This window comes from Manis javanica, chromosome 11, assembly GCF_040802235.1.
Source record: "Manis javanica isolate MJ-LG chromosome 11, MJ_LKY, whole genome shotgun sequence".
Taxonomy (NCBI): domain Eukaryota; kingdom Metazoa; phylum Chordata; class Mammalia; order Pholidota; family Manidae; genus Manis; species Manis javanica.
The window spans coordinates 29,189,141-29,215,786 of NC_133166.1; the positions used below are offsets into that span (position 1 = coordinate 29,189,141).

The following is a 26,646-nucleotide window of genomic DNA, read 5'->3' on the forward strand; positions in this document are numbered from 1 at the left end:
AAAAAATTAAAAACAGAAATCCCATGAACCAGCAATTCCACTTTTGGGTAGTTATCTGAAGAAAATGAAAACACTACTCAAAAAGACACATGCTCCCCTATATTCACTACAGCATTATTTACAATAGTTAAGATATAGAAGCAACCTAAGTGCCCATGAATAAGTGAATGGCTGGACCTAGAGTGTATTATGCTCAGTAAAATAAGGCAGGCAGAAAAAGAAAAATACTGTATGATTTCATTTATATGTGGATCTAAAAAACAAAGCAATGAACAAAGAAAAGACAAGACTGAAAACAGACTCAAATACAGAGAACTAACGGTTGCCACAGAGAAGGAGGATGCAGGAATGGGCAAAACAGGTGAAGGGGATTAAGAGATACTGTAAGAATAGAAATAGGTTAGCATAAGAGTAGCCATCTTAAGGGCCAAGAAGCCATTTTCTGAGTGTGTGTGACTTAAAAAGAAAAACAGGAACTGGGTAAGGCTTTGAAAAACAAGTTAATCAATCATGAGCACCGGAATCAGGCAGTGGTGACCCCTGGTCAGCTAGCCTTGGTCAGTAAATCCTACATACCAAGCTTATCGTGCGGAATCGCCCTGACAATTGAGGAGTGGTCTTATCTTGCTCCTGCCTAACCCCAGGATGTATGTCTTGCAAGAATAATGTGTAGCTGTGGGAAATTACTATGAGTTAAGTGCTTTGAAAATGCTATATAAACCCTTGGCTTTGAGTGCTCGGGGTCCTTGTTGAAACCTGCTGTGTCGGGCAGACACTTGGACCCCAGCTAGCTGGAATAATAATAAACCTCTTGCTTGTTGCATGGATCTGCCGTGGCCTTCGTCTCCTCACTGGGGGGAAGCGCAGACTGGAATAAGGCCATTGGGTCTTACAATACAAACTTCCAGCTATAAAAAAAGTAAGTTACAGGGATAAAAAGTACAGCATATGAAATACAGTCAATAATACTGTAATAACTTTGTGTGGTGACAGACGGTAACTAGACATTATGGTGATAATTTTGTATGTTTATGTAGAATCATTCTGTTGCACACCTGAAAATAATAAAATATTGTATGTCAGCTATACTTTGATTTAAAAAGAAAAGAAAATTCCAGGTTCAGATGGTTTCACTGGAGAATTCCATGTAACATTTACAGAAGAAATACTAGCAATTCTATACAACTCTTCCAGAAAAGAAGAAAAGAAGGAACAAAACCCAATTCATTTTATCAAGCCAGTATTATTCTGAAATCAAAACAAAAGAGATTTCAGGAAAGGAAAACCAGAGACTAATTTCCCTCATAAACACAAAAATAAAAAGTCTGTATTGAATCTAGCCATAGATACAGTAGAGTTTATCCCAGGAATGTAAAGTTGTTTAAACATTCAAAAATCAATGTAATTCATCATATTAACAGACTAAAACAGGAAAATATGATCTCAGTTGATTAATAAAAAACATTCACAAAAATTCAACACTCATTAATAATTAAAAACTCTCAGCAAAACAGGACTAGAAGGAAGTTTCCTCAACCTGAAGAAGAGCATCTGTGAAAAACCAGCAGCTCACTGACACTAATATGTGAGTGCTTTCCTCCTAATATCAGGAAGTCAAGATGTGTGCTCTTTTGTGCTGGAGTTTCCAGCATACAGTAGCTTGATTCAGGTGCAATAAGGCAAGAAAAATAGTAATACATATAAAGTGGAAAGGAAGAAGTAAAACTATCTTTAGTTGCAATTTGATTGTCTATAAAGAAAATTCTATGAAATTTAATCCTAAGAAATCTGAAAAACAAAACAAACCCCTACTAGAACTAAGTGTGTTTAGGGAAGTTGTAGGATACAAGGTCAGAATACAGAAATAAATTGTATTTCCATATGAGTAGCAATAACCAATTAAAAATTTAAATACCAGTTTTATCTTCAAAAAATATGAACTACTTATGGATAAATTTACCAAACAGGTACAAGACCTATACACTGAAAACTATAAAACATTGCTGGGAAATTAAAGATCTAAATAAATCGTGAGATATATAATATTCACTGATTAGAAGATGCAATATTTTTATGTTGTCAATTCTTCCAAATTGATCTCAAGATAATGTAATGTCATCAAAAACCCATCAGGCTTTTTTGTAGAAACTGACGCACTGATTCTAAATTTATATGAAAATGTGAAGGATCTAGAATAACCACAATAATTTTGAAATAAAAAGAAGAACTGTACTACCTGACTTCAAGTCTTTTTATAAAGACACATTGATAAGGACATTGTGGTACTGGTCTACAGACATATAGCTCCAAGAAACAGAATACAGAGAGTCCAGAATAAACACACATACACATGGTCAACTGGTTTTCAACCAACATGCCAGGTAAATATAACAAAATAAGCTGAACAACTGGACATCAATATGGAAAAAAAATAATCTCAGTCCTGACATCTCACACCATACATAAAAACTAACTCAAAATGGATCATGGGCCTAAATGCAAGAGCTAAAAACATCACATTTCTAGAAGAAAACACAGACGGTAGGCAAATCCTGGATTAGGCAGAGATGTCTAAAACACAAAAGAAACGTGAATCACAAAAGAAAAAAATGATAAACTGAACATCAAAATTAAAAAAACTTCTGCTCTTTGAAAGATGCTGCTAAGAAAATAAAAAAGCAAGCCTTAGATTAGGAGAAAATATTTTCAAACTACATAATTGATAAAGAACTTATATTTAGAATATATAAAGAACTATTGAAACCCAGTAAGAACACAACCAACCCAATTTAAAAACTGGCAAACAATATGAACACTTTACCAATGATATACACATGGAAAATAAGCACATGAAAAAAATGTTCAACGTCATTAAATGCAAATTAAAAGTCACAATTGAGACACCACTACACATTAACTAGAATGGCTAAAATTAAAAAGACTGACAATACCAACTGTTAATCAAGGATGTGGAGTAACTACAATTCTCATACACTGCTTGTGGGAAGGCAAAATAACAGAGCCACTTTGGAAAGCAGGTAGACAGCTTCTAATAAAGTTGGACATACATTTACCATGAAACCTTAAAATCTCCTTCCTAGGTTTATATGCAAAAGAAATACATATATCCAAAGACTTGTATGCAAAAGTTCATAGTAACTTGATTCACAATTGCTCAAAGCTGGAAACAACCCAAATGTTCCTAAATAGTGAATGGGAAACAAATTATGGTATATTCATACAACAGACTACTACTCAGAAAAAAAAAAAAAAAACTACTGATACAGTCAACACATGACTTTCAAAATCATTACCCTAAATCAAAGAAACCTGAAACAAAAGAACATGTGCAGTATGATCCATTTATATAGAAAAGGTAAAACTATAGGGACAGAAAGCAGTTCAGTGGTTGCCAGGGGCAGAATGAAGGGATTAGCAGAAAAAGGGAGAGAACTTCCTGAGATGATAGCAATGTTCTATATCATCACTGTAGTGTAATTACACAACTCTATGCATTTGTTAAAACTCATCTTACTGCACACTTAAAATTTCTGAATTTTCTTATATATACTTTATACTTGAGTAATAAGGCTGATTTTTTTTTTTTTTGTAAGATCTCTGTTCTGGGCTAACAAAAAAATAAGACATTGTTTACCTTCCCAGTCCTCCATGTAAGGGGCCTCCTCAGCTTCTTTCTCTGGAGTGGGTTTGTCACTGAATTTTCCTTCTTTCATGACTCTGGTGATTTCTCGGAGCTGATGCAGCAACCGTTTTTCTTGGTCAGGAGTCATGGTCTGTGCTCTGCTTAGAAATATCAAATAATCCAGCCATTTACTGGTTAAATACTCCTAGGCAATGAACATCATCATCACTCTCATCTTTCTGGATCCTAGACTAGGAGTCCAACAACAGCAGAAAATTATTCTAAGAGTTGATCCTGGAATTGCATAACTGGTAACTGCTTTGATTTTGTAAGTGGGAAAACTAAGGTCCAGAAGCGATCAAGTGATTACCCAAGGTCCCACAGTGATGTAACATCAATACTGGGACTGGAACCCAGATATCTTAGCTTTCAGTTCAGTGTTCTTTCAGTATACTCTCTGCCCTGATTCTTTCATCTCCAAGCAATTTTACCATTCCTAATATTACTACACTTACTACAAACCACTTTTCTCTGAAGCAAAGTCATCAAAAGAAAATGTGCTGGGCCATTAGCCTCAACTAGGGAAAAATATGCTACTAAGCCAACCCTAGAATCACTTGTGCAGAAATAAAGATACATCCTCAAATTTCAGAGCTAGATCATTCTGACAAAACCATCTAGACGAGAGATATACTGGGGAAACTGAGGCCCATAGGAGGGAAATTTTACATTTATTTCTACTGCTAGTTAATGTTAGCACTTTAAAATTAAAGTCTCCTGATTTCTGATAGCATTCAGTGCAATTCTTAAAGCACAGTGCTCAAGTTCCACAGTTAAGAAAACCTGGGTTTAAGTCACAACTAAGCTGGGTGGTTCTTAGTAAATGTCTGCAAAAATGAGTTGAGGTTCAAGGATAATGGTATGGCTATTTTCTATGAGAGGGAAGCACTGTATCACATCACTAGCAGAGAAGACCCTACTCAGAAGACTGAGAACTGTGTGCTTTGGAATCAGTTTTATCTAGTGGCAGGATTTAATAGAGGCTACTTATTCTCCTCTTAAAAACCTGAAGAACTGGAAGTCATCTGTAACACTCGTGATGGGAAAAGACACATTTTATACCAGCCTCATGGAGGGGCCACTTTCTCATCAGCCAGTCCCAAGCCTGCATTCCCTTTTTATGCTAAGCCTAACAAACTTGAGTCTTAATGACCAACAGAGAAAAAGTAATAGTTTCCCCCTCCAAAGTTAAGATTGTACTAAGGACAATGGAGGTGCAACATTTCCCCAGATCTCAGTGGGAGGAGAACAAAAGCACCATGAGCTGCACTTCTTCCACACTAAATGGTCTCAAACCCTCAACAGAAGAAGCCTGTCCCACATTCAGCTAAAATCTTACACTTAACAGGCCTCTAATGGCTCTGCACTTCCCATCAGTACAGGAGTCCTGACTCCCTGAAACTGCTCATCTGCTCTACATAACCCCTCATTCCTCCTATTATAAAAACCTACTTTACAGGGGGCTTTAGGTACAGCTACGTAACCCCCAGCTAAAAGAGCCTATGTGCTTTTCACAAAGCTCTTACCCTCAGGCTGCACAGGTCACTTTTCTAGGCTGGATGCAGTGCATTCTGAATGAAATGGGCTTGACACTGTTTCCTGACTCATGGACAATCAAAACCCTTAATATAAAAAGGGATGGCTAGGTTAGGAGAAGCAGAAACAGACAAGAGAAGATATCTCAGAGAATTCCAAGCTAAAGTGGCCTCTTTTATCTCTGAACAAGTGTACTCATATTGTCTGTGAGTAAAACTGTAACATTTCCAGAATATTTCACCCAGCTTTAGTACATCTGCGTATCAAAAGGCATTCAGAGGTGGAAAGAAGTATGGCTTTAGTGCACTTGCATCATTCCTCAGGGTGGAGAGAATTTTATCTCCCTACTGATGGGTAATTACCTGGGCAATGGAGGGCTTATCTGTACCTGAGAGGTAAGGGGAAGGGCCGGTTTTGCTTCTGCTGGAGCAGGAAAGAGAGATGGCCCAGGACTGCAGCTTGTGAGCAATAAGCAGAATTTAAACTTTATTTCTCCCTTTGATTGATTTTGATTTTTAGAGGTATTTTGCCCCAGGATTTCCTCTCCCCGGACTTACATGTCCATATCATGCACTAGGCAGTTAATCACAGCCCACCTTACGTCTTCTGAATTAAAACCAATTAACATTTTCATGGATTTCTCATTGTCTCAACTTGGTGTGATACTCCTGGAAGGCAATGATAAGTCCACAACAGCGTAGACACAGTTCCACGAACATTGTAAATGCTCAATAAATCCATGTTACTCTGATTGGTCCCCATCCTACCATCCCATTTTCTCCTATCTCCCTGAAATCTGGCTTCTACTCCATCATTTTACCAAAATTGTGAAACATCATCAATGACCACTTAACTCTTAAATACAAAAGTCATTTTTCTCACATTTCATTCTCCTTAACTTCTCTGTGCTGTGGCCCATCCTCTCCTCCCTTACCTATTGAGACATTTGTATTCCTCCTGCTTCTTTAACCATCCCCTGTGTCCTGGGGCTCACTTTCCTCCTCCTACCTCCTAAAACATGCTTTTCCTGGAGGCACAATCCTTGGACTGTCATTCCTCCATTCTTACAGCATGCCCTCAAGAAGCTGACCTACTGTCACAGATTAAACCATCACCTCTAAATGGATGATACCCAAACTACTGCTCATCTTGACTTATCACACAAAGGCCAGTCTCTTCATTCTAGTTATCTTCTGGGCATTTCTACTTGGGAGGCCTTGCCATTTTAATGAAGTTAACCTTAAATTCACCCTTCAAAACCAAGTTCTAGTTGGCCCAGGATTATGAGCAGCTACATGAATAGGCAGGTTAGGAGAGACTTCAAAATGCTACAAAAATAAAATGTCAAGCTGGGAGATAACCTCAGACTTTTGAATGATAGAAACCCACAGGAATCAAGTTCTGAATCCAAGAGCACAGAGAAAATGAAAGTTTCTTACCACAGCATTCATGATTACAACAGAACCCAGACCAACAAAAGGCTGTAGGCTACTGCCACACAGTATTATGTGCCTCAAGGACTTGCTGATGTCATTTTTTCCCAAGGCCTTTAACCTCTTACCTCCAGCCAAATGACTTCCACACGTGTGTCCTTTGTCCTAATCTCAATACCCAAATCTCCTATTGCTGCTTTGTATCATGTGTACATGGATGTTCTGATGTCACCTCAACCAAATTCAAGGCTAAACTCATGATTCCTATGCCAAAGCTGTATCTTCTTTCTCCTCTTCTGTGTTTTTAATCTTGGTTGATGCCATCATTTTCCATCAAGTTTGTGCTGTAAATCTCCAACTCAATTTTTTATCCCTTTCTTCTCCTTCATTGCTCTTATATAGTTATTCTTTGGGGAACGTAACCCTTCTTCTGCTCTCAGTGCAAAGGTCAGGATGAAGCTACCCATCCCCTCACCTCTCCTGCAAGGGTGGCCATAAAGCCCATGGCCAGTCATCACATTCCATCACCTTGGCTATCATGACTGATTCAGTGACATATACAGGACCCAGGTTGGGCCAACTGTTCTTTCCTGAAACTGGATCAGTGAAGACTGATCTGAAAACTTACCATGTTAATTCATCCCAGCAGCAGTCCTTGAAGAGATGGTACATTTGTTCCTGCCCCATGTACTTTCAGAGCTGCTCTCATTCCCACTCTTCCTGAAACCTGGATCTTCAGCTATTCCTTGACATTGTGAGCTACCCCATATTCTTCTGATACATTCTGCCACCCCCTTCCAAATTTCTGCTACCCAGAGTTGGCTGCTTATAACCAAGGAATCCTGATACAACCTGTGATTTTCTTTTCCTCCATCAGGTCCCCTTAATTTAGCCCTTCTTTTCCAATCTCACTAGCCTATTTATTACCTTTTGCTAGAACTTTCTCCAATAACCTAGCAAGGAGCCACTCTACCTATCACTATAAGAGTTATTTTTCTAAAACACAGCAAGCAGGTCATGTCATTTCTCCTCAAAAGCCTTCAGAGGCACCCCACTATAAAGAAAAGGAATTGCAAACTTCTCAGTCTACTTCCCAGTCTGGCCCCGGTTTACTTTTCTAGTTTTTTCTCCTATTATTTATTTCCCTACCCATTTTTCCCAGCCCCAATGTACTCTACTCCAGTTACTTAAGACCACTTGATATTCCAAAAACATGAATTGACTCCCTCACCCTGTTTGCTGTTTGTGCTACCCTGTCTCTCGAAACATTTTTTCCTCAAACTCTGCCTGAAGAAATATTTCCATCCTTTAAGGTTTATTCAAATTCTCCCTTTGGAATAAGACCTTATGTGGTAGACAGAATAATGTCCCTCTGTACTCCCCAAAGGTGTACACATCCTATCTATGGAACCTATAATGATGTTACCTTATGTAAGGGGACTTATGATTGCACCTGGAATTAAGGCTGCACACTGGCTGGCCTTAAAATAGAGGGATTGTCCTGGATTATCTGGGAAGGCACAATGTACACTGTAAGCTCCTTAAAAGTAGAAGAGGTCAGAGTAATATGATGTGAGAAGGTCTCAACCCACTGTTGCTGGCTTTAGAAGATGAAGGAAAGGGTCCATGAGCTAAAGAATGTGAGCAGCTTCTAAATTCTAAAAAAGGCAAGGAAATGAATTTGCCTCTAGAAGAGAATACAGTCCTGCCAACACCTTCTTTTAGCCCAGGGTAAGACCTCTAACACTCAGAACTCTAGGATAATGTGTGTTGCTGTTTTAAGGCACTAAGTTTGAAGTAATTTGTTACAGTAGCCAGAGAAAGTTAATACATATTCCTAGAGCTCACTTTCTCTCTCTGAGATGCAGTGCCTTATTGAGGAAATAATACCTGCCACTGACAACCACATAGGGCTGCAGAGAGCAAATCAAAATAGGTACCAAAGAAGATTTTCTTCTTGTTGAAATTGCCTGCTTTAAAGTACTTTCTTTATACCTACCTCATTCAACATGCACTGGTACTGCCAATGTGCCAGCACTGGGAATACAAATTTGAACAATGAAAATTCCCTATTCTCAAGAAGGTACTAGACAGAAAAGTAAACAGAAGCTCAGAAACTAACATGATACTTACAATATTCAGCAAACCTAGGTGGCAGGGGAGCACACAGGAGGAACACCTAACTAGAGAAGGCCTCTCAGAGGAAATGACACCTAAGTTGAGACCTATGAGACATGTAAGAGTTAAATAAGTGGGGGTTAGGGGGGCACCCAAGCGAAAGAAAAAAGTATATGCAAAGTCCTAGAAGCAAAAGTGACCATGTATTTTAGAGAAGAGCAAGTAGTCAATGTGCTGGACCACAGACAGAAAGATAGTTGTGGAAAACAGAAAGCAACAGAGGTATGCAGGGCCACGTCACCCAGGCCCATGTAATAAGCCATGCTAAAGATTCTGCACTTCATCAAAAGCACCAGGACCTGTTCAGGTTGAAAGGTTAAAACAAAAGACATAATCCATCTGTTTGGAAAATAGAAAGTGAATTGAAGGGAGGCAAAATTAGAGAAAAAGAAACCACATGACCGATGTCAAAAGCACATTCATTCATTTGCTCACTCACTCTGCCATTTCAACTAGTACCTTTACAGAGCCCACCAGTGACCAGCGGAAGGCTCTGGAAATAGGAAGGATAATCCTGGCCCAGGTAGAGCTTAGACCCTTTTGCAGGGGGACAGATCTACTAGTTAGGAAGACATAACAATACATGGCGATGGAAGAAATATGGGAAGTGAAAGGTGAATTGAGGATGACATCTAATTTCTGCTTTGGGCAACTAAGTAGATGGAGCCATTTGTTGAGATGGGGAAAGATTAAAGGTAGAATAGTTTCAGTTACAGGTAGACAATGAGTTCCATTTATTCATTCATTCATTCAAGAGATATTTATCATTTATGAGGATAGGGTAGGTACCTATGAATATAGAGGTCAGGAAATAAAGAGAAGGATCAACAGGGAACAGCCATGATTTACTCTCTACCATGATAACATATGTATAAATGTTTATGTCAAAAGTGAGTATCTATTACTATTCAACAGTAAGTACTGGCTTGGTACCTTCTATGTAAACACACTGAACAAAATAGACTAAGTCTGTCTCAAAGAATTTAAATCCCAGCAATGCATGCCAGAAATCTATAGTCCCATATATATACTCATCACGCCTGCCAAGGCTACTTCCTACCTGAGGCTGTCCCCTTCCTGCTCCTCTCAGACCATGCCATGCTTCCATGAGATGCATCGTTAACAATCGCTGCTCCAGGAAGGAAGTCTTGCTGATCATAAGGACAGAAATGAGGAAGCCTCAATTCTGATTCCTAGATCCTTTCCTTAGTCTTCATGTCCTTGAACTGGATATTGTGCTTAATATCAGACATAACATGACATAGTAACAACCTTCCAGGAGGCTTAATATTTTAAACATGTACAGATGCCTGTCACTCACAGGTGAAAGCTGTCTGAAAAGTTTATTAGATAATATTAAAAACCTTTCCCATATTTTGATTCTTACATAAGCATTAAGGTGAAGTTTCAGAAACTGCTTATTTCTGGAATTTTAAGCAGAATCTAAGCTATGGAGTGAATATTATATAAAAGAACTTAGAAGGCTGTAAGTGAACAAGTCATCTGTGTCTTAAACCCATCCTTTCCTTGACCTCAAGAAACCTGGAGATGTGATAAAATCTTGATCTCACAGAAAAAAATACTGAAATATTTTGGACTTTTCTAATAATCATAGAAGCAGAAACTTGTAGGAGAACAAATGCCACAGTAACTATGGTTAAATGATAGAGTTGATACTGGAACACCACAAGAACCACTTATGTGAGGATTTTTTTCAGTAAGTATGTTGGAAAGTTTTTTGGAGATTTGCAACAATCTGAAAAACATTTTCTTCTCTCTACCTTACTTTATACATATACAAAGTATGTGTTAATCCACTGTTTATATTATTAGTATGGTTTCTGGTCAGCAGTAGGCTATTAGTTGTTAAGTGTTGAAAAGTCAAAAGTCATATTAGGATTTTTGATTGCATGTGGGGGTCAGTACCCCTAACCCCCACATTGTTCAAGCACCAACTGTATAAAAAAGAAATGTTAAACATAGGGCTACCTAGCCCTTGCACTTTTGAAGGTGCAAGTCCCACAGGGTCTGCCTGTAAGGATAAAAGATATGACGTTCTCTCTGACACTCCCTAACCCAGCATCTTTAAGGACTGGAAAAACAAGAGATTTGGGAAAGACAGCCATAAGCTGTGCTCTCTTCAGTGGAAGAGGAGCTGCTCCCCAGGTTCCTGAGAGGTGCTGTGGAAAGTGTTTTACACAACTTGTGCCACATGGCAGGCTGGAATCATTATGCTGTCAAGGAGTCCACACCTCAGCATCTTACAAGGACTAAACATTCTGAGCTAGGATCTGTGGACCCAGAAAGAATGAGATGGCACAACTCCAGCTACAGGGTAGGGACAACTCCTCTGTCCTTGCACATGAAACATGGACAAGTAATCCTGGCACTAAGAGGACCAACAGTAGTTAAGGGTCATACAGTTGTGCACCTGGCTTGGGCAACAGGCAGACAGTATGCATGGGCTGAATGGTGGGGTTACTGGACTTGAGCTAAAGGAGTCTGAAGAGCAGCTAGCATGAGTGTGAAAATACCCTCATGCTGTTTCTCAGTGGGAGGCCCGGCCCACAGGCATTCATCTGCAGTTTGCTTGGCCCTCAGATGTGGCCTGGGGCTTCAAATGAAACAGAGCACAGACATTTTTTGAGGCATGAGGGTCTGTGAAAGCCTGGTAGTTCTCAACCCAGACTGTGCATGGTACAAGGCAAGGGCAGAAAAGATCAGAAAAGTATAGTTGCACAAATTGGTGTAGTCACACACACACTTTAGATAATCTATATAAAGCATTTAGTTCTGAGCTTGGTTCTTAGTGAGTGCTCAATAAATATCAAATATTATTACATACCCACAAGATAAACTCATGTATAGACATGAACACATATCTCTACCACTTTGGGGGATAGTCGCTGTACTTTCTTAACCGATTCATACATCCTTTCCACAGCACTGTAGACCTTGCAGGAAAGAGCCAAGCCAAGAGGCTGTACTCTTGAGGACATTCACTTTGCTCCTATCCAGGCAAAGGTGGGCAAGCTGGAACCAGGGAGCACAGAAAAGGGTACGGGGCACTAGTACCACCAAGGATGGCAAACAGAAGAGGCCAAGGTGGGGTAGCAGCTTTCTGGGACAAAGAGTCCACGGGGCTACAGGAGGGACTTCCCAACACATCTTCCTGCACAGAATGTTGCTGCTCACCCCTAGCTCTTGCAGTCTTGTCAGAAAGCCTAGCTGAAACCTAGTCCCTTGGTCCCCATCTCACGTTCTCACTTTTCCTCCCTGGCCTTCCTACACCCGTATTTTCTTAGTTGTTGCCCACTCCATCAACCTCTTGAAGCCACCTTTTCAGATCCTCGGCCAAATCTATAGCAAGAGTGTCTTCCCTGTGGAGCATCCTAAGGGCTGGTTTAGCTCCTAACACCTACATCACATGATAATTCTATTCTTGCAGAGTCAATATAAAATGTAAAAGTCCAATCTGATCATACTTGCTCTCTTTTCTCATTTTGTCTCAGAAAGCACAATATTTAATAATCTGGTTTTACTTAAAATTGCGCTTTTAGACAGTGAGGACACTGTCTTCCTTAAAACCTAGTTATTTCATCCTGCAGGATTTGCTCACAAATTTACTCACTTTCACAATAGTGTACACAATACTGAACATATGGTTTTGAAAGCTGAGATTGCCTGATAGTATGAAAATGGAAATGATAAGTGATAAATAATGTGTAACAAATAAGTTGACAATTAGGTAAAATGAAAGTAAGTGGAAAAGCAAAATTTTGAATTGAGTCTCTAAATGGGAAATAGTCTTACTCCTATTATGTGAAAGCCTACCTCTCACCATTAGGTCCCACTCTGTTGATTAATTTTTCCATGGCTTCTTCTGTCTCCTTCAGTTTTTCTTGCAGTTGAACAAGCTCAAAATTGGCTGAAAAATAAGCATCAATCTAAGAACCATCATACACAACTCCCTAAGCTCTTTTCTGAAACAGGGCTAGATGTGACTTTCTACAATAATGCAGCTGATTCTGAGACTCAAAGAAGAGACAGTCTCTCCAGCTAATCTAATCAGGACACAAAGGGTACTGATGTCTGGGTGCTGAGGTCTAAAGGATACATGTTTATTGAGTGATGAACAAATCACTCTTACACACAGAAATACAGCTAAAGAAAATACTTAGGAGTGAAAAACATACCCCTATACAGTTACTCAAGAAGAAATGGAGAAGATAAACATATCCTTTCTAATCCAAATGATACTTGAGGATAAAGTGCCAAACCTGTAAGGTAGTCTTAGAAGAGTTAAGACCCTGAAATGAGGAATATTTCACCTTCACTTAGGGTTTGAAAATGTACTGGAAGATAATAGTTTAAATGTTATGCTTCCTCAATAGAAGAATTTTTGAACGAGGGCTGAGACCTCTCTACCCAAGGTTCTACCCCCATCATTTGAGCAGAAATTGTATAACCCTGCCTCCCAGTAGTAGTTTTCTCAACAAAGTAATAGGGGGAATATCTATCTATTCAAACCACATTAAGAGCCTAAAAATAGAACAGAAAAAATATATCACTCAATCAGTACATGAAATGAACTTTAAGGCAGTAGCAAAATAAAATGTTCATTACACAGATAATCCAGTTCTTCTGTTTCCAACCTGAGTACCCTTCTACCCAGCTATATATGAAGAGTCATTGTAAAACTTATTCTTTCAAAGGCCTTTTAATTCTTATGCATGCAGTTAACATCTGTGAAGTGTCTAGAGGACTGTGTGCCACATAAATGCTTAGGTTATTTTTTATTTCTGAATGATTCAATGTTGAAGGGTAAGAAGCTAATATAACTTTTATAACATTATAAAACAGCTGCTCTTAGGAACTCATTTTATCTGTTTTAAATGCATTATATGACAATATGGAATTTGCTAATCTTTAAAGAGTCCACAAATCTTTTAAAAATTTTACTGATGCATTCAGCACCATTGTTGGTTAGACACTATCTCAATTAAAAACAGAGCAGCTTTCTTACAGGATTCTTTACATATTTAATATTTTCTAAAAAGGATGCAGAATGTGACTGGGGGCATCTATTTCCATAGAATCTGGAGTAAATCCAAGAAGCAGTTATGGCTGAGAGCAGATGCATCAATGCTCAGCTTCCCTTCATTGGCTGCTTTCTTTTAAAAACTTCTGATGCGACTTCATTATCCACACAATAAACAGTTTGGCCACCAAGGCCTGCAACAATGCAGCTTAACCCACCTAACTCTTCAAGTCTTCTTTCCTACAGCTGCCCTCTGTCAGTCAGGCTATGTCTTACTCAAGCCATGCCATCGATCTGAAAGGCCTTCCTCCACAGCCAGCCAGCAAGATGTGATTTTCTGTAAGGCTTTTGCCAACACCCTTCTTTTTAGGTAGTAAATTTTTCACAAGTTATTCTTCCTGACATCCATCCTACACTATTAATTCTTACAGGGAAGGGCCATACTGTTACATTTTATTTCCCCAGAGAACACAGAATATTGTAGTTAGTCAATATTTCATGACCAATATTTGATGAGTCATAAGTGTTAAACTCTGTCCCTAGATCTAATAAATGACTTTGCCAATAATTTGATCTCTGCCTCAGTTTTCCCGTCTACAAAATAAAGATATTTCCTCCAACATTCTGAAGTCTGGAAGTAAGAAGTAACTCATTCCAAATGTGAATATTAATTGGCTAGTTTACAAAAAAGTGACCAAGTTGTTTTGTACTTTCTATAATTATATTTCCCTTAAAAGCCCAACATTAGAATGGAAACTTGAGAATTCCCAGAGCCAACGTGAAAACGGCATCAAATTAGTTTGGAGCAAGTTTTAAGAAACGCTTTTAAGACAAATCCCCAAACTGTCCTTCTGGCTGTATTATAGCTGTCTGACAGTGATACCTGTGAATATGCTGAGAAGGGGCACTTACTAATTTTCCTGTGGTTGTTTCCAGCTGTGGTAGTAGAGCATTTCTGATCTTCTGCAGTGGTTTTCCCCTTTGAAAGCTGAGAATTGAAGGAGGTAGAGGACATCAACAGCAGCTTAGAACCTCAAAGTCATGGAACCCCTCATATTAAATGAAGAAAAAAAAGGTTGGGAGACAAAAGTCAGAAATCAAACAAAATGGCAACATTAGAGAAACATCGCAAAAAAACAAAAACAAAAACAAAAACAAAACACCCAGTAGATTTCCAAGTAAAAAATTTTCAAAATTCTCTACAGGCCATCTGCTTTGCCCATGCTCATCTACAATGGGATGGACAGCCCCCAGGAGCATTCTTATAGACTCAACTCACTCTGCCTGCAGAATTCCTGGGCAAGAAGGCACTCACCTCTTACTCTAGTTAGAGGGGCAAAGTAAATATCTAAGATCTCCAAAAATGATGTAGAATGTGGCTCCTGACTCTACTCCACAGTGCCTAGGCTCATGTCCAGGTGAAGCAGCATGGAGGTGGAACTTACTTGGGAGTCTACTTTAAAAGGACCCAAACTATGTCTCACCAGAGCCAGGATATATCAGGCTTAGCTTCAGGACATGGCAGTTTTGTTTCAGGAGAATTACTGTAGATGATGTTAAAAACAGCATCTCATACTTGTAGGGGGTAAAGAAGCACAAAATAGTGTTGGTACAGTTATTATTTGGCCTCCCAGTGGCCACCTGGATATCACTGCACCAACCCTAATAAAGTTCTTTGAACATCTTTATGCCTTTTCAACTTGCAAAGATGCCCAGTCAAAAAAAAAAAAACTGGTGAGGAGGGGCTGTGAATTTTATTGCTCACTGGATTAGGAAAGAAAAGATCCAGGTTCAAGGCCTAGTTCTATGTTTTTAGTTGTTAATTTTGGGGCAAATCATTTAAGCAGTTTAAGCTCTGAGCAAAGACTTTCTCTTCTGTAAAACTGAGATAACAGCTTTCCTAAGTACCTCAGTAAGTGGAAGCAAGGTTTAAAGAGAGATGGATTTGAAGAATGGTTATGAACTATAAAAAGTTTTAATGCCAACAATGATTTTTATTGTGATGTTAGATTTTCACTGATGTAATATGATCAAGATGATTCCACTTACCTTAAATAGAAGGTACAATATATATAAGAAAATCCCAAAACCGTAGATCGGAATAATCTGCCCTACCAGGCCCCTTCCACTACCTCCTCCTCCAGATCCTCCACCTGATCCTTTGGCCTTTGCAAATGCCTCTGCAAGGTGTGACCTCTGGAAACGAGCCCCAGGACTGTGGCCAGCTGAGGGTGCCTGCTGATGATGCATCATAGGTGGAAAGCGACCCAACTTTCCTGAGGAAAAAAAAAATTAACCAGTCTTTATTTTTTATACTATTTTAAACATGGCTATTCTGAAAACACTTCATGCATTGAGATACAAATAACAGAAGCCAACTCAAACAAGTTAAGGAAAAACAGGGACTTAATTGTAAGGATCTAGAAGTATCACACAGATAATAAATATTATGTGGCAATTGTCTAGTCGTTCACCAAATCCATTTTATTTTCCTTTTGGGTCCACATCTAGACAGCATTTTTTCAGCTTCCCATACAGTTAAATGTGACCATATGAAAGAGTTTCAGCCAAAGGAATGTGAGTGATTTGTGCTAGTTGAAGGCCTGGCCTGTAAAGCTGCTCCATGTATTCAACTCAACACTCATTTCCCCTCTGCAGGTTGGATGCTGACTGACTCATAGGGAGACCTTGGAAGTCACATGATGAAAATGGCAGAGCATCCATTAATCTGGGTTCCTGAATAACAACTGTGTAGCACAGTACCCTCCACTGCTGCCACTCCACCAACTTAGAACCATGGATCTGTTCATGTGAGTAAGAAATAAATCTATTTTGTTAGGGCTATTATATACTCTGGAGTCTGTTATAGCAGTTAGCCACCCCTAACTAATACAGATAAGGAAATGCAATCTGGTCTCAGAAGAGAAAAGAACCGGAAACTGGAAAGCCATCAGGATCAAGGATAGCTATTCTCACATTGTATATCTCAGCCTTTCTCCTTCTCTATGGGGCCATAAGACTTTTTACTCTGTCTCTCTGTTGACCACTTCTTTAGCCTCTTTGTGAACATGCAAGAAGACGGTCACCCCAAATCCCCACAATTTGCATGTCTTTCAAGAAGCCAGCAGAGACTGGCCCTGATTCTAAATTCCTTGGAGAGAAATTCTGAATACTCAACTTAAGTAGGTGTGCATTCCTTTCCAATCAACCATAGCTGAGCAGACAGGATTCAGGTAGTACAAACAGGATCACAGGGTCCTGTGAATGTGGAAGTGCAGGGCTTAGAGAAAGTAGGTTACATCAATTTTCTTGCATTTTTTCCTCCATCAGAAGCAGCTAAACATTAACATCAACTGTCAAGCCTCCTGAGAGTCACAGGTTCGGAAAAAAAGGAAAGAAACCATCAAAACACTGTGTAAACAGGCTTGTATGGAAAAAACACAGGGAGAAAACAGTATAGACCAGAAAGACTTCATAAATAAGACTCTAAAAATGTAAACTATGTGGTACAAAACTGTTGGATTTAACAACAAAATTATGGATTTCTGTTCAACAAAGAATACTGTGAACAAAAGATAGATGAAAGAAAAGGAATAGGTTTTGCAACATCTAGAATAGACAAGGAATTAACTACAATTTGATATGAACATCACAGGAAACCCAGTAGAAATATGGTCAAAAGATAAGAGCAGGGGACTTCATAGAGAAGCTTAAATGACTAACAAGTATATAAAAAGATGATCAAGTTCAAATAAAACTAATCAGTAAAATACAAATTAAAACAATGAGATAGCACTGTCTATACCTATTAGAAGGGCAAAAATTAGAATGGTGGATAATAGCAAGGGTTGGCAAAAATGTAGAGAGGCAGGAACTCTCTCATTGTGGGCAAGAGTGTGAGAATGTTTGCTGTGTTAGAATGTTCACTGTGATGATGATGTAGTAGGGAGCCTGAAATAACTGGTTTTCATAACTGGAAGAATAAAAAACACAGAATTCTATCTAGCTTTTAGAAATCACACTTTAGGTGTACCTAAAGCAATATGAATACATCTTACAAAGCACAGTATTGAGTAAAAAATATAAGCAAATACCATTATGTAAGCTGAAGACACTATAATTATACTGCATATCTTTCAAGCAAACATATAGTTATAAGGACATAAACACATGAGAGTGGATGCATGTAATAGGGAAGGGAATGGACATGTGGATGTAATATAAAAGGTTAAAAAGAACACAGCAAGAAAGGAACCTTGCACTGATGATGTTAATGAGGTGCTATGAACTGAGGATAATCATCAAGTCAAGTTTACTCCCGAGATAAGAAAGAAGGTGGGCAGCAGGCAGGGAGGAAAGACAGCTAGCTACTGGGTGTAGGAGCTGACTCTGCCTTGTATCCTGACCTAGCCAACTCCACTCCAACAATCCTCCTTTCTTTCCTGATACTAACTTTGAACGACATGAAATTATGGGAAGAAGTACTTTTTAAGAGTAGGTCTGCAACAGAAACACAGACAGAAGCAGCTTCAGACAGAAGAAGGAAATCAGGTCACCACTTCTTATTCTGGATGCTGGTGAATATGTTGCTATTAAATTGTCATGGATCTTAATATATTAAACAGTGAGTTCTAGATTTAAGACTATAATGCACTTTCAAAAAAAATGCCTTGCCAGCAAACAAGAAGCTAACCTTTCTCTTGAGAGATCTGAAGTTCAACAATATATATTACTATAAATACTAAATCTAGTTTATTGAACATATCAGATGAACAGATGGCTACTGTTCAATAAACTAGATTTAGTATGTAGTAATATATTGTTGAACTTCATTTTACGGTACTGAGAACAGTATCATCAAAACTTGGCATAAAACAAATAAAAAATTAAAATTAGGTAATGGCACAGAAGGCATTATTTTGCATTTCTAAAATTGAATAATGATGGTGATGCTAAACATTACATATATCCCCAAAAAACTTATATAGATCTGTCAGCAAGATTTATTGGAGGTTGTTATGTTCAGAACTCTGTGTTGTTGGTATTGGTAAGAAAGGAGGAAAGCCATAAATGAAATAGAAGCAATAGTTGCCACACAGAACAATGCTTTAAGAAAGTGGTATATCCAAAACAAACAACAAAAAGGGCAGGGTACCACAGACCTTATTACTGGACAAAGTTCTAAGTGTTGAAAGAATGCAAGAACAACAACAACAAAAAAGAGGACTCAAACGCGATCAATCACTGAAGGGAATGAGACTTACAACAGAAGAGAAGTAAAGGCACACCAGGAGGAAAGACGAATGTGTGCAATGAAAGAGGTAAGAACAAGGAAATAAGAACAAAGAATAAATAAGGCTAACCACCAAATTGGTTTGGCTCCATTTAGTGAAGTAACAAGAGATAAGGAGAGGAAAGTGGAGGTAACCTGTAGTGTATAAATTTGAAGTGGAGGTAACCTGTAGTGTATAAATAAAAAATTATTTATATTACTGTGGGTCTAGAATCCAGAAAATGACTTAATGAGAAGAGTGTTGGAGGGGGATTAATCTAGCAGTTGAACATAGAGCCTATCACAGAGTGAAACTAGTGTCTGGGAAGTCAGCAAGGTGGCAGTAATCTAGCTCTGAGATGCAAGGGCCTGAGGTGCTGGCTACAGCTATAAAAAGGAGAGGACAGATCCCAGGGCTCTTACCATGTAATGATCAGCAGCATTTAATGTTAAACAGAATATAGAGCTAATGGAGGAGGGGGTCAGAAAACTCCAAGTTCAGGTGTTTAAGGTATTAAAAGAAGACAATGAAAAGACTGGGAGGGCTTATGGTAAGGGGATGACTCAGTACATGTTTTTCACACATTAAATTCCAGTTGTTGGTGGCAGTCAGGAGGAACTGTTATTAGACTCTAGTTAGGCTTGAGAATAAACTAAGCTACCTAATGACAAAGCTAATTAAAATTAAGTGAGTGAACGATTCCCTGGCCAAAAAGACTGGCAGAATTTATACAAAAAGAGGAAGAAAAGAAAACTGAGCTGTCAAGACCAGAAGAAAGCCAGTATCAGCAAAGTGAAAGGATAAAATTGAAAGCAACTGAGAAGTCTAGAAGCAGCTGATAAAAAACTAATGGCAATTCCATTTTTAGACACAAATTCCTGGGAAAAAGATGGCTATCACATGAAATCTTGACTGTTCACCTGTTCAGACAATAACAGAAACCAGAGTACTATACAAGGCATCACAGTCTTCAGGCTCAGAAGGAGCCTTAACAGTCATCCAGTCTTTCAACAAATGGCACGGAAACAACTAGATATCCACATGGCAGAGGAATGAAGTTGGACCCACAACCTCACACCATATCAAATTTTAAAAATTAACTCAAAATGGATTAAAGATCTAAATTTAAGAGCTAAAACTATAAAACTTTTAGAAGAAAATAGATATAAATCTTTGTGACCTTGGATTAGGTAATGGTTTCTTAGGATACCAAAAAAGCATAAGCAACCAAAGAAGAGACAGGAAAAGTGGACTTCATTAAATTTAAAAATTTTTGTGCTTGCAAAGGACACCATCAAGAAAGTGAAGATGACCCATTGAATAGAATAAAATATTTGTAAACCATGTATCTCATAAGGGTCTAGTATCCAAAATACATAAAGAACTCTTACCACTCAATAACAAGACAAATAATCCTAATAAAAAGGGAGAAAGACTTTTTTTTAAAAGTATCAGTGATATACAATCTTATGAAGGTTTCACATGAACAACACTGTGGTTTAAACATTCACCCATATTATCAAGTCCTCACCACCATCCCTTTGCAGTCACTGTCTATTTGTGTAGTAAGATGCCACAGAGTCACTACTTGTCCTCTCTGTGCTACACTGTCTTACCCGTGACCTCCCCTACACCATGTATATTAATCATAATGCCCCTAAATCCCCTTCTCCCTCCCTCCCCACCCCTCCCCTTTGGTAACCTCTAGATCCTTCTTGGAGTCTGAGTATGCTGCTGTTTTGTGCTTTCAGTTTTTCCTTTGTTGTCATATTCCACAAATGAGTGAAACCATTTGATATTTGCCTTTCTCTGCTTGGCTTATTTCACTGAGCATAATATCCTCTAGCTCCTTCCATGTTGTTGCAATTGATAGGATTTGTTTTCTTTTTATGGCTGAATAGTATTCCATTATGTATATGTACCACCTCTTCTTTATCCATTTATCTACTGATGGACACTTAGGTTGCTTCCATATCTTGGCTACCATAAATAGTGCTGTGATAAACACAGGGGCGCATATGTCTTTTTGAATCAGGGCTCTTGTTTTCTTCAGGTAAATTCTTAGGAATGAAATTCCCAGGTCAAATGGTATTTCTACTTGTAGTTTTTTGAGGACCCTGCGTATTGCTTTCAACAACAGTTGAACTAATTTGCATTTCCACCAACAATGTAGGAGGGTTCCCCTTTCTCTGTATCCCTGCCAGCATTTGTTGTGCCTTGTCTGTTGGATGTTGGCCATCCTAAATGGTGTGAGGTTAATATCTCATTGTGGTTTTAATTTGCATTTCCCTGATGATTAGCAATGTGGAACACCTTTTAATGTGCCTGTTGGCCATTCAGATTTCTTCTTTGGAGAAGTGCCTGTTCAGATCCTCTTCCCATTTTTTAATTGGGTTCTTTGTTTTTGTGTATTGAGGTGCTTGAGTTCTTTATTTTGGATGTTAACCCTTTATCAGATAAGTCATGTACAAATATATTCTCCCATACTGTAGGATGCCTTTTTGTTCTGCTGATGGTATCCTTTGCTGTACAAAAGCTTTTTAATTTGATGTAGTCCCATTTGTTCATTTTTGCTTTTGTTTCCCTTGCCCGAGGAGATGTGTTCAGGAAAAAGTTGCTCATGTTCACATTCAAGAGATTTTTGCCTATGTTGTCCTCTATGAGTTTTATGGTTTTATGACTTACATTCAGACCTTTGATTCATTTCAAGTTTACTTTTGTGTATGGAGTTAGACAATAATCCAGTTTCATTCTCTTACATGCAGCTCTTCAGTTTTGCCAACACCAGTTGTTGAAGAGGCTATCATTTCTCCATTACATATCCATGGCTCCTTTATATTAATTGGCCATATATGTGTGGGTTAATATCTGGGCTCTCTATTCTGTTCCACTGATTTATGGGTCTGTTCTTGTGCCAGTACCAAATTGTTCTGAATACTGTGGCTTTGTAGTAGAGCTTGAAGTGAGGGAGCATAAGCCCCCCAGCTTTGTTCTTCCTTCTCAGTACTGCTTTGGCTATTCAGGGTCTTTTGTGGTCCATATGAATTTTAGAACTATCTGTTCTAGTTCACTGAAGAAGCTGTTGGTATTTTGATAAGGATTGCACTGAATCCATAGATTGCTTTAGGTAGGATGCCCATTTTGACAATATCAATTCTTCCTATCCATGAGCACAGGATGTATTTCCTTTTATTGATGTCTTCTTTAATTTCTCTCATGAGCGTCTTGTAGCTTTCAGGGTGTAGGTCTTTCACTTCCTTGGTTAGGTTTATTCCTAAGTATTTTATTCTTTTTGATGCAATTCTAAATGGAGTTGTTTTCCTGATTTCTCTTCCTGTCAGTTCATTGTTAGTATATAGGGATGCAACAGACTTCTGTGTGTTAATTTTGTATCCAGCAACTTTGCTGAATTCAGATATTAGTTCTAGTAGTTTGGGGTGGATTCTTTGGGGTTTTCTACGTACAATATCATTTAACTGCAAACAGTGACCGTTTAACTTCTTCCTTACCAATCTAGATGCTTTTTTTAATTTTGGTATCATTAATCTACAATTACAGAAAGAACATTATGTTTACTAGGTCCCCCCCTTCACCAAGTCCCCCCTACATACACCTTCACAATCTAGATGCTTTTTATTTCTTTGTGTTGTCTGATTGCCGTGGCTAGGACCCCCAATACTAGGGAAGAGTGGGCACCCTTGTCTTGTTTCCAATCTTAGAGGAAAAGTTTTCAGCTTCTCGCTGTTAAGTATGATGTTGGCTGTGGGTTTGTTGTATATGGTCTTTATTATGTTGAGGTACTTACCCTCTATACCCATTCTGCTGAGAGTTTTTATCATGAATGGATGTTGAATTTCACCAAATGCTTTTTCAACATCTATGGATATGATCAAGTGATTTTTGTCCTTTTTGTTGAGGCAGTGTCTGATGTTGATGGATTTTTGACTATTGTACCATCCTTGCATCCCTGGAATAAATACCTCTTGGTTATAATGGATGATCTTTTTGATGCATTTTTGAATTTGGTTTGCTAATATTTTGTTGAGAATTTTTGCATCTATGTTCATCAGGGATATTGGTCTCTAATTTTCTTTTTTTTTGTGGTGTCTTTGTCTGGTTTTGGTATTAGAGTGATGCTGGCCTAGAATGAGTTTGGAAGTATTCCCTCCTCTTCTACTTTTTAGAAAACTTTAATGAGGATGGGTATTAGGTCTTCTCTAAATGTTTGATAAAATTCAGCCATGAAGCCATATGGGCCAGGAGTTTTGTTCTTAGGTAGTTTTTTTATTACCAATTCAATTTCATTACTGGTAATCGGTGTTCAGATTTTCTGTTTCTTCCTGGGTCAGTCTTGGAAGGTTGTATTTTTCTAGAAAGTTGTCCATTTCTTTTAGGTTATCCAATATGTTGGCATTTAATTTTTCATGGTATTCTCTAATAATTCTTTGTATTTCTGTGATGTCCATAGCAATTTTTCCATTCTTATTTCTAATTGTGTTTATGTGTGTAGACTCTTTTTTCTTGGTAAGTCTGGCTAGGGGTTTATTTTATTTTCTCTAAGAACTAGCTCCTGGTTTCTTTGATTCTTTTTATTGTTTTATTCTTCCCGATTTTATTTATTTATGCTCTAATCTTTATTAAGTCTGTCCTTCTGACTTTGAGCCTCATTTGTTGTTCTTTTTCTAGTTTCACTGATATTGAGTTTAGACTTCATTTGGGATTGTTCTTTCTTGAGGTAAGCCTGTATTTCTATATACTTCCCTCTTAGAACTGCCTTCCCACAGATTTGGGGCTGTTGAGTTGTTGTTTTCATTTGTCTCCATATATTGCTTGATCTCTGTTTTAATTTGGTCAGTGATTCATTGATTATTTAGGAGTATGTTCTTAAGCCTCCATGTATTGTGGGCTTTTTTTTCCCTTTCATAATTTATTTCTAGTTTCATACCTTTGTGGTCTGAGAAGCTGGCTGGCACAATTTCAATCCTTTTGTATTTATTGAGGTTCTTTTTGTGGTCTAGTATGTGATCTATTCTGGAAAATGTTCCATAGACACTTGAGAAGAATGTGTATCTTGCTGCTTTGGGGTGAAGTGTTTGTAGATGTCTGTTAGGTCCATCTGTTCTAATGTGTTATTCAGTGCCTCTGTCACCTTATTTATTTTCTGTCTGGTTGATCTGTTTTTTGTGTTTTTTTTGCTGTGAGTGGTGTGTTGAAGTCTCCTAAAATGAATGCATTGTATTCTATTTCCCCCTTTAATTCTGTTAGTATTTGTTTCATATATTTAGGTGCTCCTATATTGGGTGCATAGATATTTATAATGGTTATATCCTCTTGTTGGACTAACCCCTTTATCATTATGTAATGTCCTTCTTTGTCTCTTGTTACTGTCTTTGTTTTGAAATCTATTTTGTCTAAGTACTGCTACTCCTGCTTTTTTCTATTATTTGCATGAAATATCTTTTTCCATCCCTTCACTTTTAGTCTGTGTATGTCTTTGGGTTTGAAGTGAGTCTCTTGTGGGTAGCATATAGATGGGTCTTGCTTTTTTATCCACTCTATAACTCTACGTCTTTTGATTGGTGCATTCAGACCATCTACATTTAGGGTGATTATCAATAGATATGTATTTATAGCCACTGTAGGCTTTAGATTTGTAGTTATCAAACATAAAAGAGCAGCTTCCTCACTATCTAAGTCTGTCTTAACTCACTGTTATTTCAAACACAATCTAAAGGTTCTTATATTTTTCTCCCTTCTTATTCCTTCTCCACTCTTTATATATTAGGTGTCATATTTTGTACTCTTTGTGTATCCTTTGACTAACTTTGTTAGTAGTTGATTTAATTTTGTATTTGCTTAGTAATTAATTGGTCTACTTCCTTTACTGTTGTTTTATTTCCTATTGTGACAGCTATTTAGCCTTAGGAGCACTTCCATCTAGAGCAGTCCCTTTAAGATACACTGCACAGATGGCTTGTGAGTGTTAAATTCCTTCAACTTTTGCTTATCTGGAAATTGTTTAATGCCTGCTCCAAATTTAATGATAATCTTGCCAAGTGGAGTATTCTTGGTTGGAGGCCCTTTTGTTTCATTGCATTAAATATATCATGCCACTCCCTTCTGTCCTGTAAGGTTTCCGCCGAAAAGTCTGATGACAGCCTGATGGGGTTTCCTTTATAAGTGATCTTTTTCTCTCTCTGGTTGCTTTCAATACTCTCTTCTTGTCCTTGACTTTGCCATTTTAATTATTAGTGTTGCTGTCTTCCTGGGGTTCCTTGTGTTGGGAGATCTCTGCACTTCCATGACCTGAGAGACTATTTCCTTTCCCAGAGTGGGGAAATTTTCAGCAATTATGTCCTCAAAGAGACTTCCTATTCCTTTTTCTCTCTTCTTTTTCTGGTACCTCTATAATATAAATATTTTTCTGTTTAGATTGGTTGTACAGCTCTCTTATTTACTCTTTCATTTCTAGAGATCCTTTTTCCTCTCTGTGCCTCAACTTCTTTGTTTTCCTGTTCTCAAATTTCTATTTCATGCCAAAGGCTCTTAATAGACATTTCTCCAAAGATATATAAATGGCCAGTAAACACTTGAAAAGATGTTCAACACCACTGACAATTAAGGAAATGAAAATTAAACCCACAATGAGATACCATTTTATACTGAGTAGGGTGTTATAAAGCAGAAAGACAAGTAATAAAAAATTTTGGTAAGGTTGTTAAGAAAATGGAACTCTTATATTTTGCTGTTGGGAATGTAAAATAAGTAACCACTTTGAGAAGTAGTCTGGCAGTTCCTCAAAAGGATAAAGGTTTCAGTATGACCCAGCAATTCTATTCTTAGGTACATACCCAGAAAGAGTATGCTCAGACAAAATCTTATACACAAATGTTCATAGCAGCATCAGTCATAATAGCCAAATGTCCATTAAATGACGAATGGATAAACAAAATGTGGTATATCCATACAATGGAACATTATTTGGCTATAAAAAGAAATGAAGTACTGATGCATGCTACAATATAGGGGAACTTTGAAAACATTTTGCTAAATGGAAAAAAAAGCCAGCATGCAGACCACATATTATATAATTCCAGTAGTATGAAATATCCAGGATAGGCTAATTTAGAGGGAGAGGAAGTATATTAGTGGTTGCTTAAGACTGGGGGAACTGATGGAGAGAGAAAGGAGAGTGACTGTTAGTGGGTATGGGATTTTTTCTGCAGGGGCGGGTGTGATGAAAATGTTCTAAAACTGATTGTGGTGATGGTTACACAGCTCTTTGACTATATTAAAAACCACTATAGTATACTTTAAACAGGAATATATTGCATGGTATGTGAATTATATCTCAATAAAGTTTTCTTAAAAGTCATCTAACCATCTGTGTTCAATACCCTCACTCCCTTAAGTGGTGGGCCTGACTTTGCTGAATACCAAACAGGACACTCAAAACCTCCCCCAGGAAGCTCAGGCTGCCTC

General features: G+C 38.1%; 1 protein-coding gene across 13 annotated transcripts in view; it reads right to left on the reverse strand.

Moving 5' to 3' along the window:
* Nucleotides 1–26,646, reverse strand: part of RIC3 (RIC3 acetylcholine receptor chaperone) — a 56,151-nt gene that overhangs the window by 14,811 nt on the left and 14,694 nt on the right. For 5 of the 13 annotated variants that reach the window (XR_001851778.3, XM_017651084.3, XM_017651082.3 and 2 more), the window contains exons 2-5: nt 15,941–16,167; nt 14,804–14,879; nt 12,685–12,778; nt 3,656–3,804 (exon numbers count right to left, since the gene is read on the reverse strand). Coding sequence is in view for 12 of the 13 variants with exons in the window: in XM_017651084.3 (XP_017506573.3) it covers nt 3,656–3,804; nt 12,685–12,778; nt 14,804–14,879; nt 15,941–16,167 (546 nt within the window). In the remaining variant the exon portion in view is untranslated. Of the gene's footprint in view, nt 1–3,655; nt 3,805–12,684; nt 12,779–14,803; nt 16,168–17,069; nt 17,150–26,646 lie in introns of those variants that run through there. The other 8 variants (XM_037026337.2, XM_017651085.3, XM_017651083.3 and 5 more) reach the window with 8 other exon arrangements.